The following is a 17,477-nucleotide window of genomic DNA, read 5'->3' as shown; positions in this document are numbered from 1 at the left end:
ACGTGACCAAATCTTTTATTGAGCTCCTCAGTGCCAGGTATTTGTTGGGGGAGGGATATAGTACAGAGGCGAAGTCGGAAAAGCCCTACCCATTCAAGAGCCTTTTGGACAAGGTTAGTCATCAACAATGAAGAGAAAAACAGGCTCAGAGGTTAAATAACTTGTTCAAAGTAAATAAACCTTCTCACTTGGCTTTCCTCTGCCTCTAACAGAGGTGCCAAGCAGCCTTGTCCTGGGAGCCCTCTGGAGGTGCCCAAGGGCCCCCGGGCTGGCCCCCACAACGCGGGTGTGGCAGAGCGGGAAGTAAGAGGTGGAGGCAGTGTGTTCCAGCCCGTTCTGCTGGAGGCTAAGGGGAAGCAGGCAAAATGGGAGTGACGCAGTGGGAGGTGCCGGTTTACTCAGATCTAGGAGGCCGTGCTTGGGATACTGTTAGTCCCCTTCGACCCTTTGAAGTCCTGAGCGGGTTTAATTGTTAGCATCACAGCCCCCTGCAGCCCTGAGGACTCCGTTCTGGGCCTAGAGACTCTCTTAGGGGATCCTGGCTGGCTTTCTGTGTGCAAATCAGACAGATCAAGAGGTGGAGTGGGAAAGACTGCTGATCCCTCCAGGGTTTCTGTGCTCAGCAAATGCCCTCAGGCCAGCCTCCACACAGCAGGCAGCTCTCCTGGTTTCCGGGGTCCTCTGATCGCTGCAAAGACACAGGTAGAAAATTAGACATGAAGCTACCCTATTGGGGGGCTTCCTAGCCTCCCATCTGGCCAGGGTGCCCCCCCTTACAATCTCCCCATCCCCTAGCACAACTCTCATTATTTCATTCCGACGTACAGGTTTCTAGGTGCACAGATGGGTAGGCAACAGAAGTCCACAGCCTAAGAGTTGTCTTTTTGTTGTTGCTTGGGCAATGAGAATGGGCTCTCACTTCACAGACCTCCCATCCTTAGCCACCCCTGAGCTGAGAGCATCCAGGGCAGAATCAACTAAGCCACTGGGGCCTCCAGCTGTAGGAAGGGGAGAACGATTTCTGCTCTCCCAGAGATGGGAAACACATTAAGATTAACAAAGAGCTTTTAAAGCCTTTGGAGGAGGGGTGCCTGGGTGGCTCAGTCGGTTAAGTGCCTACCTTTGGCTCAGGCCATGGTCCAGGGGTCCTGGGACCAAGCCCCGCATTGGGCTCCCTGCTCAGTGGGGAGTCTGCTTTTCCCTCTCCCTCTGCCCGCCCCCGCCCCCTGCGACTTGTGTTCTCTCTCTCCAGTAAATAAATAAAATCTTTAAAAAAATAAAGCCTTTGGAGGAAAGAGAATGAGGAAACAGTCATCTTCTTATAGCTATTATTAGCACCTCAGTCCTCGGCCCAGGTGGGCATCTCCTCTGGCCTTCTGAGGGGTGCACCCCTGCCCCAAATACTCAGGGTTATCTGCAGGAGACACCCACCTAAAGCCTGACACACACACCAAAGTCGGTAGCAGTGCTCCCACTCTTTTAAAATACGACACCCCTATTCTGCTGGCTGTTCCAGCCCTCCTTAATCATGTCCTCTTCTCCCACATCTCATCGGGCACCAGATTATGTTTATCGTAGCTGAGAAGGCCTTGGGTCCATTCACTTCTCCGCATTTTCACGGGTGTCACCCATCTACTGCAGGTCCTCCTCATTTCTTGTCTGCACTAACACAAAGTCTGCTAACAGGGCCTCAGAATCCATAATCCATTTTCCACTCAGGGGCAGTGAAGTTTAAATTTCATAATGTTGTTCCCCACACCTCGCTTCTGGATTCAGTGGTCTTCAGTGTTGACCTTACAATAAGGACCAGGTTCCCACCTCACCTTGAACCTGCCTCAGTCCCACCCTCTGCCTAGAATGTGCTTTGTGTCCTTGCCCCAAACCATCTCACAAGCCCTGTCCAGCCAACTCTTCCTTTAGATGTCGGCTTAAACATCGTTTCCTCAAAGAGAACCCCTGAGCTAGGCTAGGCTGCCTGGTTGTCTGTTCTCCTAGAACCCTGTTCCTTTCTTTCATAGCACTTACCACAACTGAAGTGATGTAGGTTATTTTTGAGACTAACAACTGTTTAGTGTCTGTTTCCTCAAATATAAGCTCCATGAAGTCAGGGACCAATTTTACCTTATTTGCTACTCAATCTCCAGTGTCTAGGACATAGTAGGTGTTCCAATGTATATTAGCCAACGTGTTTAATAAAATTGGAGTGCCTGGATGGCTCAGTTGGTTGAGTGGCTGATTCTTTTTTTCTTTTTAAGTATTTTTTTTTTTAAGACTTTATTTATTTGACAGAGAGAGAGAGACAGCCAGCGAGAGAGGGAACGGAAGCAGAGGGAGTGGGAGAAGAAGCAGGCTCCCAGCGGAGGAGCCTGATGCGGGGCTCGATCCCAGAACGCTAGGATCACAACCTGAGCCGAAGGCAGACGCTTAACGACTGAGCCACCCAGGCGCCCCGAGTGGCTGATTCTTGATTTTGTCTCAGGTAATGATCTCAGGGTCATGGGATCAAGCCCTGTGTCGGGCTTTGTGCTCAATAGGGGGTCTGCTTGACGATTCTCTCTCTCCCTCTACCCCTCCCCCTGCTCACTCTCTCTCAAATAAATAAATCTTTAAAAAAAATAAAATGAATGAAAGGGGGCATTTATATTGACCTCTGGAGAGGAGCTTATGAAGAAGCCTATCAGAGCACAAGGTATTTCTTTCTCAAAGGCAGATGTAGAGCTTGTTTCTGAACCCCCACCTCATAGAGCCTAAGAAATGGGGAGCACCTGTTCTGTACCTAAAGCTGGGCCGTGAATGGGAAGCATGAAGGCTGCAGGAGCCAAAAGCCCCTGGGAGGAATTAGCTCTCCCTGAAAACAAACTCTTCTATCTCAAGTTCTCACACCACAGTGTCTGGGAAGAAGAGAGTGAGGTGAACTAAGTGGGCTCCAGCGGTTGACAAGGGAACAGCTAATTCAGGCATCTTAATGCAGTTTTAAGAACAGTAGTCTCCCAGTCTGGCAATGTGTTCTACTTAAGTGACTGATCGGGGCTGACAGCCTGGCTGTGCCTCATACTCTGCCTGGAAACCTCTCAAATGAGTTGTCTTTTTTCAGGAGTCCCCATACCCTCCCCAAGTTTGCCCTGGAACTGACAAGGGCTCCTTGAAGCGACAAGCTCCCTAGGTCCAGGTGGGGAGAAGCACTAGGATAGCTTGTGTTCCCATCCGAGAACTCCTACCTGCCCACCTCCCGCCAGCAACAGCAGCCAAAGGCACTCACCACAGCAGTATACCTCCTGCCAGCCACTGCATTTGTAGTCAAGGAATGTCAGGAAGCTAAATGCCAGCAGCATGGTTATGAAATTCAAGTCCCTTCCAGATACAAGTCTCCCTCCTCCTAGGATAGAGGGCTACGGTTGGCAGAACACTGGATGAGAACATGTCCTCAGCCCCAGTGCTAGAACAGGTTACAGAGTAGAAGATTTTCAGCCCAGGGGTTAGAAAATTGGATTTCATTTATTTACTTATTTATTTTTTTGAAGAATTTACTTATTTATTTGGAGGGGGAGGGGGAAAAGGAGAGGGAGAAAATCTCAAGCAGACTCCCTGCTGAGCTTGGAGCCCAACATGGGGCTCGATCTCATGACCCCAAGATCATGACCCAAGCCGAAACAAGAGTTGGACGCCTAACCGACTGAGCCACCCAGGCACCCCAGAAAACTGACGTTAGAGGTCAGTGAACTTAACTGCTCCTCATTACCCCCTAAAAAAGGTCTGGTCTGCTGCCTGAAGGCAGCCCCCTTGGAAGCCCAGGGAGCAATCAGGCCCCGACAGGACTAGGGTACAGTGCCCACCGTAGGCCTTTGCTCCTAAGGGGCCTACAAGGGCTAGCTCAGGGAACAAAAGAACAAGTAGTTAGGCGGGGCAGTGCACTTCCTCCCCTTCCCCCCAGCAGCTGCCATCTCAGACAGCTGTATCCAGTGTGTCTGCTCAGGCTATTAAATATTCATCAGATGCTTGCTAGCTTTAAACATGTAACGACTATTAATCCAGAGAGCAAGAGGTACATGAAGGTTCTGGAGAGAGAACGGGAGGGCTTAGAAAGATCCATTTCTCTTAATTTCAGGAATCTGGAAATGCAGAAAGGGGTACCATCCTACAGGGATGCTGGGAACCACCTTCAGGGTAAGCTGATCTTCGGGTGGCCGCTGCAGGTATAGAGAAGAGACCGGGAGGCAGTTAAGTGAGAGCAGAGACTTGGGTCTGAACTCCAGCTCTTGGGCCCTGTGGTCATCCTAACCCGGACTCGTCAGTTTCCCAGGATAATCTCCGCTTCACAGGGTTGTCTGTCTGAAATTAAATGGGTCACTGCATCTGCATATGATAATTCCAATGGAATTAGCACAGAATTAAGAGCTTAAAATGGAGGCAGAGACTTCATGCATTCAGGGGAAGCAAAGCCGAGTTGAACAATTTCTTAGGAGCTATGTTTCTATTAGAGGAGACTCCACGTTCTGGTCTCCAATTCGCCAGGTGGGTTAAAGGGACAGGAGGTGGGAAATCTCCCTTAACATATGACGAAGGCCTAAGGTCCTACCCTCAAATAGCCCAAGTCTCTGAGAGGAGAGAGGATTATTCTTTCTGAAAAAGCTGAGAACCAAAAGGCCTTCAAGCAAGAGAGCAGAAGGCAGGCAGGGTGAGGGGAGACTATCCCCGTCGCTCTCTCATGAGGAGTGGTGCCAGTTTACAGAAGGCTCTGCTCTTCCGCTTCCTCCCTCCGTCCCTACCTTGCCGGCACTATGGCAAATACAATGCGTCCAAGTCACTCGCATGTGCAAGGCCTTCAACAGCTCCCTAAACTTCAGGATCAAGTCCAACTACTTTGCCTAACATTTAGCTTTTCAAAATGGGCACTCATCTGTCTTCCAGTCTCTATTTATAGCTAACATTTATTGGGTGCTTACTACAGGTCATGTTGAATGTTTTGCATGAATTCACTCAATCTTTACAACAATGTTATAAAATAAATGATAATCCCCCATTTTACAGATGATGAAACTGAGTCTTGGGGAGGGTAGCTCACCCTTAGGTGAGCTAGTGAAACTAACCGTGGAGGCAGCAGAGTTGACATTAGTCTGTTTAAAGCCATAATAAGGTGCTATGCTAATCTGTCTGCCTGGTGCTTCCTGAACCTTCTCAGACAGCTCCCCCAGGCTCCTTGGTATTCAGTTCAGCAACAGAGCACAGCCACACGCTACTGTACTGTTGAAGACGGACCCTCTCCCATTAGTGGAAGCCAGACACTATGAACCGATGGAGACCCACGGCCCAGAACAGCCAGAATAAAGACCTAAGTGGCCTCAGCAGGTGTTCACTGCACTAGCAAGAATATTCCTGCAGAAGCAGCCTCCTTCCAGGATAGAGAAGGGCTGTACAGGCTCCCCGAGATGGTCCTGGCTGACCGGTAAGACTCCCTCTAAACTCCAGCAGAATCCTGTAGTCGAGGCTGATCACAGACTCTGAAGTCAGACTGCCTGAGCTTAACTCCCAGCTCCGCTACCTAACAGAGGCCTGACCTTGGGTAAGTTGTTTAATTTCTGGGCCTCAGTTTCATCATCATGTAAAAACGGGACAATAGCTACTTTACAAGTGGAGAAGAGAGTGCACGTAGTGAAGAATCAATGTGAGAACTGACAAACTGCAACAGTAGTTAAAACTCGTATTTTTCAGATTTTAACATCCCCGAAATCAGGATGCGTTTTATACTTGATCTGAAAACAAACTACTGTGTTGGTTTAATTGGCAGTATTTCTTCTTTCTTTGCAGTACTTGATACATCTTACAATAAACGGCCTCAGTGTCGAGGAAATATGCTATCTTACAGAGGCAGCATGCTTTCAGCATAGAGGACGGACTTCAGTACACAAAAATGGTAACAGGCACTCCCCACAACCTGCTATGCAACTGTGGCAAATTACTTCACCTCTCTGAGTACCAGTTGCCTTCTTTACAAAAATAGGGACACACAACAGGCCTGCAAATTCAGTTCTCTCCTCCCTTAGCCAGGCAGAGCTGCCTGTTTTTCCCTGTCACTTCCTCCTCCTTTTACAGAGTGGGGTCGAGATCAACGAATGGGAATAGATGGAGGAACAACTGAAATGACTACTTAACAGTAACACTGCCAGCAAACAGCAGCTCGTACGGGTTCATATAAAGCACAGAACATATCGAGAAAGAGGGAGCCCGTGTTCTGCCTTGTGCATTCCAATTCCAGTATGATCTCTGGGCAAAGCCTGGAGGGACACAGAGCTTCGGCGTTTGACACCAGGCAGGGAATACTTAAGTCTCAAAACCCTGAGCAAAGCATCCACTACCACACTTCTATCCCCCTATTCACATGGTACAGAACTCTGCACATGCACGGGCAAGGTTTTTTGGTCCCGACTCTGCTGCTGTTCCCGAAATACAACACAGTCTGAATCGGTTTTATCCTTAGTGGCCAGAAAACCCTAGCAGCTGCTGATGCAGCCTGACCTTCATGCTTCGCTTGGGGCAGGGGGTGGGTAGTGGTGGGGGAGAAAGCAAGAGGGGACAAACCCTGAGGCTTCCTGAATAACTACTATATCCCTAGGTAAGAGAGGGTGAGGCTGTTCCCTTAGCAGTGACAGTCCTTGCCAGGAGCACCCCAGAGATTCCACAGAAATCCTGGAGGGAGATGGAGAGGAGCAATGGACGTCGATGGTGGGGAAAATGGCATGTGGAGCTCAGCCTTGAAGCTTCTGAGGAACCATATATGGCCAGGCATGGCAGCTAGAACAGCAGGCCTCATCTCCACCTTAGCAGCCTGCAGTATAAGCACAGGGTAAAGACGTGGTTTGGAGATACCCAGGCATGGGACCAAATCCTAGCCCCATCACTTACCACTAGCTTTAGTGGTGCCAAAATAATTCAGTCAGCTATTCCTTACCATTGAGCAGCTACTACATGCCAGAAATTGTATTAATCTATACCTCTGTGGCCAATTAGTGTGCCAATATGGACGAAAGCGCCAAGTTCATTTCATGGGGAAAAAACAGTCTTTTTAAAGTTAGTTTTTTTTTTTTAATTTATTTATTTATTTTAAAGAGAGAGAGAGGGAGAGGGGCAGAGAGAGAGACAGGGAGAGAGAGGACGTGCACGTGCATATGTGCACCCATGAGAGCAGGGGGAGGGGCAGAGGGAGAGAAACTCAAGCAGACTCCCTGCCAAGCGTGGAGCCCAACGTAGGGGCTTGATCCCATGTCCCCCAGGATCATGACCCAAGCTGAAATTAAGTCAGATGTCCAACTAGCTGAACCACCCAGGCACCCCCAAAACAGTCTTTTTAATAAATGATGCTGGGACAACGGGATAGCCACATGCAAAAGAATGAATATGAAACTCCGACCTCACACCATATGCAAAAATTAATGCAAAATGGGCCACAGACCTAAATGTAAGAATTTAAATAATTAAAGTCTTAGAGGGAGACAGGTATAAATTTCAGGGCTTCTTATCTAAGACAGCAAAAGCACGAACAACAAAAGAAAATAAACTGACACTTCATCAAAATGGAACTTTTGTGTCTCAAAGAAAATAAAAAGATAACCCATGGAATGGGAACAAAATACATGCAAATCACCTATCTGACAAGGGTCTCGCACCAGACCGTAAAGAATTTACAATTAATAATAAAAAGACAATTCAATTAAAATATTGACATTTAAATAAACATTTTTCCACAGAAGATACACAAACAATGGATCAGCACATGAGAAGAAGCTTGACAACGTTAGTCACTAGGGAAGCGCAAATCAAAACCACCGTGAGACACCATGTCACACCCAGCAGGATGGCTACAGGAAACAAAGCAGAGCATGGCGAGTGTCGGTGGGGATATGGAGAAATGAGAAGCCTCATACATTACTGGCGGGAATGGTGCAGCCTCTACGTAAGAGTCTGGCAGTCCCTCCCACAGTTGAGCACTGAGCTGCTGTCTGACCCAGCAATTCCTCTCCTAGATGCATGTCCAAGAAACGGAAAACATATGGCCACACAAAAACCTGTACACGAGATTGCTCGTAACAGCATTTTTCATCACAGCCAAAAAGCAGAAACAACCCAGATGTCCATCAGTGGGTGAATGGACAAATAACGCTGAAAAACACATACAATGAAACAGTAATTGACGACAGAAGGAATGAGGTGCTGATACATGTTACAACGTGGATGGAACTTGGAGACATGATGCTAAGTGACAGAGGCCAGTCAAAAAAGATCCCATAAATTGTATGATTCCGTTTATACGAAATGTCCAGAACAGGCGAGTCAACAGAGGTAGGAAGCCCAGGAGTGGCTGATCAGGGCAGGAGAAGGTAAGTGGACTGGGGGAGATGGCTAAAGGGCACAGGAATTCTTTTCTGGGGGTGATAAACATGTTCTCAAATTGATGGTGGTGATGACCGTACAATTTTGTATCTACTAAAAACCACTGACTTGTACACTTTTATTTATTTTTTAAAAAGATTTATTTATTTATTTGAGAGAGAGCACAAGAGAGCAAGCAAGCACAAGTGGGGGGTGAGGGAGGAGGGCAGAGGGAGAGGGAGAAGCAGGCTCCCTGCTCAGCAGGGAGCCCGAGAACATGCAGCTCGATCCCAGGACGCCAGGATCATGAGCTGAGCGGAAGACAGACGCTTAACCCACTGAGCCACCCAGGTGCCCCTGAACTGTACACTTTAAACGGGTGAGTCGTACGGATATGATTGTATCTCAGTAATCCTAACACGTCTTTTAATTTGTATTAACAGAAGCTAACCAGAGGCTGCAAGCTGGCAGGCTGCCTCCAGGCAGCATTTGGCTTGCCACAGAGGTTTTACAGGGACTAATGCTGATCTGAGCATACATTAAACAACTGCTGGTATGTAAAATCCAAATTTCTGGTTTTTCTGGAAGATCAGATCCAGCAAGTCTAACAAAAAAATTCCTGGAGCTGGAAAAGAAACATGAATGAAAGTGAACTTCAAATGCCTGACAGGATATTCCTTCAGGGGTCCAAGGTAGAACAGTGTAAGTCACCAGAGTGACTCATTCAAAATGAGGGATAACTTCTAATACTTGGAGCTGTCTTAAACGAAATGGGTTGCTTTCGGAAGTAATATGCTTCCTATCACTAGTACAAAGTACTGATACGTGCTACAACAGGGACGATCCTTGAAAAGTTTATGCAAAATGAAAGAAGTCTATCACAAAAGCACATATTATACAATTCCACAGAAACAGAAAGTAGGTTAGTGGTTGCCAGGGGCTGGGGGGGGAGGGGAATTAGGAGTGACTGCTAATAGGTATAGGATTTCTTTTTGGGGTAATGCGAATTTTCTGGAATTAAATAGTGATGATGGTTGCACAGCACCGTCAATATCCTAAAAGCCACCAAACTGTACACTTTAAAATGGTTAAAACGGTAAATCTGAAGTTACACGAGTTTTGTATTAATTGAGAGAGAAAGGTAGAGAAGACCAAATGAGATCGTCCTTATTAACTGCTTAGGATATTATCACAGTAATGTTAGCTACTATTATCAACTTCATTTGATGATAAAAAATGAAGCCCAGAGAGGGATTAAGGGCTTGGTTTTGTCAAAACAAAGACCAAGGCTATGATGAGGCAGAGTCAGGACAGGTCCCCAATCTTGCCTGGCTCTAAAGCTTACGGGACTGTAATAAACATTCACAGGTAGTGACAGAAAGCTATAGAGAACACTGAGACCAACCGACTAAGCTCCACATTCAGAAAAAGCAGACCACCGGCAGACCTGGGTCTGCCAACAATAAAACCTGTTTTTCCAGGTGCAAATTACAGGCTTAATGAGGAAAGCAGCACCCCCAAATTCTGCTCTTAAGACTGCCCTAGGAAGAGTTGGAACTCATTCTCTGCATTCAGGGACTTGGCTCTAAAATTGCTTTGCCATTCATGTAATCAGTATCAAACTCAGGATTTCCTCGGTGCCCAGAACCATGCTCAATACACACGGTCCTCCCTAAAGTCTCCAGATCTCAGAGGCTCCTGGGAGAGGCAGGTTGGGAAGACACGATCTCCAATAAGGCAAATTTCACTGACAAAGGCTGTACATGCCTTTGGCCTCTCCCCAGTGTGGTCGATTCCCTTCGGTGCCCTGCTAACCCTAACAACTCACTCAGGGGCAGAGGGAAAAATCATCCAGCTAGTTCCTGGATGGCTTCAATCAGCAGAAGGCTTGCTCAGCTGTCAGAGCCGCGGCCTACCCGAATCGGGAGGCTAACTTTTTCAGAGAACGAACACTAATATTTACTATGTATAGGACACCGAATTGGTTGGCCCTTTATCTAGTACAACTCATTCAGTTTGCTGACCACTGTAAGGTGTACATTATCACTGTCTTCCCTCCTAGATGTCGAAATAAGTGGTTTTAGGCCACTAAACAAAGACAGCTTGTTGATTCAACTGTTAGGTCTCATGCTCTTTCTACCATGCCACACTATCCCTTTCTGAGGGTCTCCTCAGGGTGAGCAATACCCCTTCCTGAGATTAAAAGCAATATAATATGGAGAGTAAAGATGTCAGGTTCTGTCAACAAACTTGGGCTCGATTACTAACCAACCATACTAATTACCTGACCCCGGGAAGTCACTTAACCTCATTAAGGCTCAGTCACTTCTGAAATACACAAATAATACTGGACAATTGTTGTTTGCCTGCCCAGTATCCATTCCCTTTTCCTAATAACACCCTGACCTCCTTTTGAGGAGTTAGTCTTTTCTTACCACATCCTGGTAAAGTATGAACACGTGACTTAAGCTAATACAGCCTGACATTCCCTCCCTAACTCGAATCTCAAGGGAAAAAGAAAGCCAACAGGGCTAGAATTCACTCATTCTAGCAACAGCACCTAAACAGCTAGTCCTGGCTTCAAGAACATTCCTGTGGTCTATCACTGCTGTCCCAGTTCTCTGCAGCCAATCTGGTTCCCATGCCAGATTTTCTAGCCTTCACACTAAATCTGTGAGCCCCTAACACCCTTCTAATCAATCCCCTTTCATTTACATTAGCTGGTCACTTTGCTGCTGACAGCCAGTGAACTCCAAATGAAACCCTGTCCCATTAGGTTATTGACAGGATAGGGTGGGATTCAACAGATACAAGCTGATACTACAATCATCACAAGTAAATTCAACATGGACTGTAAACCAACAGAAAAATATGGCCGTGTTGTAAATATGGTACACATGACACGAGAGAAAGATTTCCCCCCAGATCACGTCCCAGGCCACCTCCTGGCAAAACTATTTTATAGGTAGGATAAAAGTCCCACGTCCTTAATAGAAAGCCACCTTAACATACCTGACATGGCTCTTCACTACCCATTCTACTCCAGGAAATGCCTCGGGAGTTTTCAGTCACCTGAAAACGGAGAAGTAAGAGATCAGCCTTTTGAAGAGGAAGTTTTAAAGACATACAAAATAAAAGATAGAGATCCTGCATGCAGTTTACACATTACAGGAGAGAAACATGCAACTTTAAAGAAACTTTGAGTAACATTTCATTGTGAATATCAATATGGGGACCTAGAGGGGCTCATCCTTGTACATTTTAAATAGCTGAGCAGAAAGCTTGACTTTGGGGAGCAGCAGGTCTAATCTACAGTCATTGAAATTTTACAATGTGTCATTTAAGATGTCAGACTTTGTGCCCAGGTTACATTACAGTTCACTTGTGATGGGCAGGATTATTAAGAGTTATGGCTAATTTATGCGGCAGCATATGGTCTTTCTTTTTACAGCTATTTTTATTAAACAAGTTTTGCAAAGTTTTAACATTAAAATTAACAGCTAAAGAATTGTTTATGCAAGTTGCTGTCACAGTTTATGTAAAAGAGAAATATGTGCTATTAAAATCAGACATTTAGGTTACCTTTGGTTTTTTGCGATGCATGTTAGCTTTACACATCCTGATTCTCTTGCGATAATTTTCCTTTAAAAAGGGGGGTATAGAGTGATCTCTTTTCATCAAAACAAGACATAATGCCCTGAAAGCTGACTTCAAACCATGGTTGAAAATTCAGTTATTTACACTTTATCACAATCTACAAATACATTTTTTTGTTGGTGTGTTTTAAAAAGAAAAAAAATGTCCATCATGCACTGCTGCAGGCAGCTTGGCACTTCATACAAGAGGATTTTTCACCCCCGAGCAGTTTAGGTGGCCCCCTTAGGGAAGGCATGAGAACCCCGAGAATTAACAGAGGAGTGGAAACAGGGCCAACCAATTCCATCATTTCCTCTCTTGGTCTCTCAGGAGGGAGTTCAGAGCCAGCCTATCATGCCAGATCCTGCCCCAGCCCAGCTGATTTGTTAACAGCATTTCTGGGATTACAAGGGAAACCCTTACGGGCACCCAGGGTTTGCTGAATTGTCGTGTCTAAAGGCAGGTGCTGTCCCTTTCCAAGCTCACGGAGATTATTTGGTGTCACGCTTAGGGCCACCTAGGGGCTCTACGGAGGTGCAGGCGAGGGTGGCTGGCACTTTAAACACTGAGGCCTAGGTATGGAAACCAATCCAAGTTTCGGCTCAGTTGGGTTTTTCTCTCCAGAAATTAGAGCTTGTGATAGGATGGGATAAAACTGCTGTCAACAACTTCCAGGGGGTGAAAAAGCTTTGGTTATTTTTAAACTAAAACTTAACAACTCGATAAACTTTTTTTTTGGTAAACTTAAAATAAAATCCCCCCCACCACTTTTAAGAATGTCTCCAACTTTTAACAAGCCCATTAACTTTAGAGTTAATTTAAGTTTATTTGAAAGAGAAAACTATTTTATTGTCCACCCAAAAAAATGACAATTCATCACATTTACTTTGATTAAAAAAGGACTAAACTTTATTGACAAACTGCTGCAGACATTTTGACATAAGTTTAAGCTACCTATTTAGGCAGACTTACACATGTAGCATTTAATCTTCCAAGAACAAAATGGGAGGACGGTACAAATCCAATTAGGACTTTAACTTATGTACAAAGTGGATTTTGACTCCTTTTTCATTCAGCTGCAGTGTCCCTTTTTATATCACGCTAGTGTTGAGACATACTTGACTAACTACCTTGGGAACAGTTCAATATTGACAACCGTCAACTTAAAAAAATCATCAGCTTTTGGTTCCAGTGTCCAAGTGAGCTTTTCATGGAGTGCAGAACCTCAGATGGACAAAACACTTTGTCTTTTTAAATACTGAAATTTTAATTATTAGTACTATCACTGAAAGATTTTTCGTGGCTAAAAAGCTCTGCATCAAATTCAATCCAGGTGGCCAGCCCCTCTCCCCGAATCAACCTCTTCAAAACCTACTCCCCACGAAGTATCTCTCAACACTGTATGCCTGGGGCTAGATTTCAAAACCCACATAATGAAAAAGTCAGTTTTACAAACCTAATTTTGTTGTTGTTGTTTTAAATCAATTAACGTTAAAAATTGCATCAACTATTTAATTCATGAGGATCTTTCATATTAAAATTTAACCTTAAGATTCAACCGCCATGTGCTTTTAAAGGAAACATTTTTAGAGACATCTGAGCTCACTTTTACATGGTGGCACCTACTGCCGTTAACGTTTGTGATTTTAAATCTTAAACAGCCCTGAATTTTGAAATGTAGCCTAGTTTGGGATTCTGCAACTACAACTTTACGGGATGCCTCAAATCAAAACTAAGAGAAAGTTAACAAGCCTTAAACTTCAGAACCTTTAAGCAAGCAATGTCACTTTTGAAACTAACAGGTTTGTGGTTTTTTTTTTACTCAACTTCTTTTTTTTTATTATAAAAGGTACATTTCTGTTTATATTTAAACAACAAAGAAAAAAGCATCTACACACTTAAAAAATTAATTCGATATTCCTAAATCTATTTTAACTCATTTTAAAATACTACATACAGAAGCCAGAATGCAGAGTTAAGAATGGAGTAAGGTGGGGAGAAGAAGGGGACCACGAAGAAAAACACTTAGACAATTACTTGTCTGTTGTGGGTAAAGCAACAGGAATCCTGGGAGATACAAGAAATCAGTAACAACTTTGCTCATAACTGATATTTTCCCCTCATGTTTGTTTTTAATAACGTCCATATGGGTGCTCTCTGTACGCTCCCTTCACCGGCCTAGCTGGAGGGGCCTTCAGCGATGGCCTGGTCCCATTCCAGTCGTCTTGGCCTGTGGGGAAAGCAAGAACAGTTTATAAACCACGTGCCACTGGCATTCTGGGATGAGCAGGAATAGGTCATATGGTAAAGATCACCAAAAACACTGCTTTGCTTCCAGTGTCTTGCCACGTCCCAGTGGTCCTTGCTTTTCACTCTGCTTGGCCCTCCTGAACAGCTTAACTTCCCAGCTGTAGGGCAATTTTGTGTGGACAGACAGAAGGAAACAGCTCAGAAAAGGCCTAGAGTCATCTTTAGCATAGAGGTTCTCCACAAGCAACATGATCTGTGCTCCAGCCCCCAAACCTGGATAAACCCAACGCCTTGCCTGAGACCGTGAGGAAATGAATCTTAGCAGGTCTGCAATGCCCTTTTTCCTGTTCCCAAAGGAACTGGACAGAAAGCCTCAGGTAATGTGGCCACTTTGGGAAGTCTTTCAGACTGGAAACAGGTAGCTCCCTTTCCAACAGCAAGTCAGGTTTCCCTGGTGAAAAGTGTCCTCTGGGGCGCCTGGGTGGCTCAGTTGTTAAGCGTCTACCTTCGGCTCAGGTCATGAGGGGCTCCCTGCTCAGCGGAGAGCCTGCTACTCCCTCTCCCATCCCCCTGCTTGTGTTCCCTCTCTCGCTGCCTGTCAAATAAATTAATAAAATCTTTAAAAAAAAAAAAAAAAGAAAGAAAAAAGAAAAAAGAGAAGTGACCTCTGGCTCCCTGGGAGAAGCAAGCAAGAGCCACATTTCACGAGGCCTCCCCACCAGCAGAGCTGGTCCACTGTTCTGACAGAGGGAAGTACCATCAAAATGTGTTTATAGCACTGATACGGAGAATTCATTGTTTCCTTTCTCATGCAATAGTCCACAGAGCCAGACAACACGGTTGACATCCTCAAATGGCTTTCCTTTGTTACAGGGAAAAGCCTGAGGGAAATGATCGCTTACTTCCATAGCTGACCGCTTATGAAAAGGAGTTGAGTTTATGAGCTTGTACTTCCCACTCGCCCCCATACTTTACCCACGCCAGTTCGTCCCTGATGCATTTCTCCAGCTGCCTGCATTCACAAATATGAGCCTCCATCACTACAGGTCTACGAAACCTCTATGTGGACCTGAAGTCCCAGGGAACCCTAGCTGAGCCTGTTTATACCCTTAGTATAATAGGTACATCCATCACTTTCCAAGTGGCTTCTGGTACTAACAAGACAGTTTATTTTTGTAATTCTGTTTATAAAGGCAGAAATCATAACAGATTAACGATGGCAACATCACACCAGGAGCAAAAGAGGCAGCCTGCCTCTTTCAGTCTAGTCTCTTCTCTGGCCAAACAGAAACGTAATTTAGTCAAACACATACAGAGGCCCCATTGTGCTGCCTCACCGATGGGAGGGAAATACCCTGGGGCAATCCCACTGCCCTTCTAAATAGTGGCCTACGAGCAGAGCAGAGCAGTGTTACTGACGGCAACTGTCCAGTACCATTTTGCTAGAATTGGTAAAAACTGTTTCCCTGGGCAAACAGCTGACTGGCTGCTACATACTGTGCTGAGGAGTTAAGCTCAGCTCGTCTGTCTGTGGGAGCTCTGAGAAGCTCCCTACTCCCTCTTTTCCGCTAGGGGTAAGGGGAGACTGTGAACTAGTGTCTTAAGATGAAGTGTCCATTGCTGAGCCCCTGGCCGAGGACTCTGGAATTCCCTCAGGTATGCCGAAAATACCTTGCATTTAAAAGGCTGCTCTCTCTGCACCCACTGCCTCATGGCACTCCCTCTGGGGCCCATTAACACGGGGCCATAATTGGCTCTTGCGGACACTCCTGAGCAATGTGTTTTCAACTAAACCTCAGGGAAGACAGCTGGGTTCTGCTGCCATTCCAGCCTCTGTAGCTCTCTTGGAATCAAGGACTGAGTTGAGATGTCTCCACGCCAGTAAGGAGCTTGGTGCCAGTACTGCCCTGAACTGGTTCCAGCCCCTACCGCTTCAGATCTGAGAGTGACAGGGACTATTCTTGCACCCAACCTACTTTTGGCCAGCTACTTGCCATCTCGTTCCCTTTCAGCTAACATTTCCTCTACATTGAGACTCTTTTCAGTGAGATCCAAAATTGTTCTTAAAAATGAAGTGGGGTGGGGCGCCTGGGTGGCTCAGTTGGTTAGGCATCTGCCTTCAGCTCAGGTCATGATCCTGGGGTCCTGGGATTGAGCCCTGCATTGGGCTCCCTGCTCAGTGAGGAGTCTGCTTCTCCCTCTCGCTCTCTCTCAAAACAAATAAATGAAATCTTAAAAAAAAAATGGAGTGGGGCTGGAGAATAAAATTGGATATGATGAAGTTCTTTGCACCAGCAGCAAAGGACCTGCAACATGACCTAGGCCTGGCAATCTCTCCTGGTCTAAAGTAGAAAAAGATCAACATCGGCTTAAAAGTTTGCTGCTCCAACCAGGCCAAGCTGGACCTGAGCCCTAGTTTAAGACATCTGCTTAGCCTTCCAAGAGTAACTCTGTCTCACCTTAAGATCTCCTCTTTCTATGGCACACCACACAATTTCAATAAGAGCGGGATGGCTATTGTCACATCTACCAACATCTTGGCTTTCTAGAGGCTCCTCTTTGGGTGTGTGACTGGCAACCCCCAATAATCCGGTCACTAGCACTCCTGCAGGCGCTTACTTGCACACTCTGCCCACCATGGAAATAAAGACATACCATAAGCTTCATAAGAATCTTGAACCTCCCCATGTCCATAGTCATAATATTCTGAGTCCCTGAAAGCCAAAGACAGAGTGTTAGAGAGCTACAGAGTAACTCTATTTCCATTTCCCCTTGCTCCCACATTTCAGGCATTTTTCTACACGTGTAAGACAGGAAAATGCCCATTTTGCCCCATCTCTAAACCAGAAAGTATTTCCAAAACACATATGTGCTACATACTTAAACAAAAAAAAAATTACAACCACAGCAAAGAAAAATGGATACCACATAATTTAAATTGAAAAAGCACAATCCAAAACTGACCATCTTAATCATAGTGTACACACACACACACACACACACACACACACACACTTATAGGGCTCACTGGAAGAGAATAATCAAACATGCTGTTCTGTCCCCACTGTAGAATTATGAAATACTTTTTCAATCAATCGCAGACAAAATACATATACACAAAAACATTACTTAAGGCAAGCGCAGAAAGTAACCTAAGTTATGGTAGTAGGATTCTAGCTTCTTTTTGAACTTTTATGCACCTTTAATGTGGCAAGAATACATCAAAA

The 17,477-nt window shown here is 45.4% G+C and overlaps 1 protein-coding gene across 2 annotated transcripts in view; it reads right to left on the bottom strand.

Moving 5' to 3' along the window:
* The window catches only part of KHDRBS1 (KH RNA binding domain containing, signal transduction associated 1), a 37,995-nt gene continuing 20,518 nt past the window's right edge, over nucleotides 1-17,477 (bottom strand). The window contains exons 8-11 of one of the 2 annotated variants that reach the window (XR_005831538.1): nucleotides 16,906-16,964; nucleotides 14,038-14,230; nucleotides 11,377-11,436; nucleotides 1-688 (exon numbers count right to left, since the gene is read on the bottom strand). Coding sequence is in view for 1 of the 2 variants with exons in the window: in XM_040619172.1 (XP_040475106.1) it covers nucleotides 14,133-14,230; nucleotides 16,906-16,964 (157 nt within the window). In the remaining variant the exon portion in view is untranslated. Of the gene's footprint in view, nucleotides 689-11,376; nucleotides 11,437-12,886; nucleotides 14,231-16,905; nucleotides 16,965-17,477 lie in introns of those variants that run through there. The other variant, XM_040619172.1, reaches the window with a different exon arrangement.

The sequence above is a fragment of the Ursus maritimus genome, unplaced genomic scaffold (assembly GCF_017311325.1).
Source record: "Ursus maritimus isolate PB19 unplaced genomic scaffold, ASM1731132v1 scaffold_32, whole genome shotgun sequence".
Classification (NCBI taxonomy): domain Eukaryota; kingdom Metazoa; phylum Chordata; class Mammalia; order Carnivora; family Ursidae; genus Ursus; species Ursus maritimus.
The sequence above is the reverse complement of the archived record's forward strand: the minus strand, read 5'-3'. Positions and strand labels throughout refer to the sequence as shown.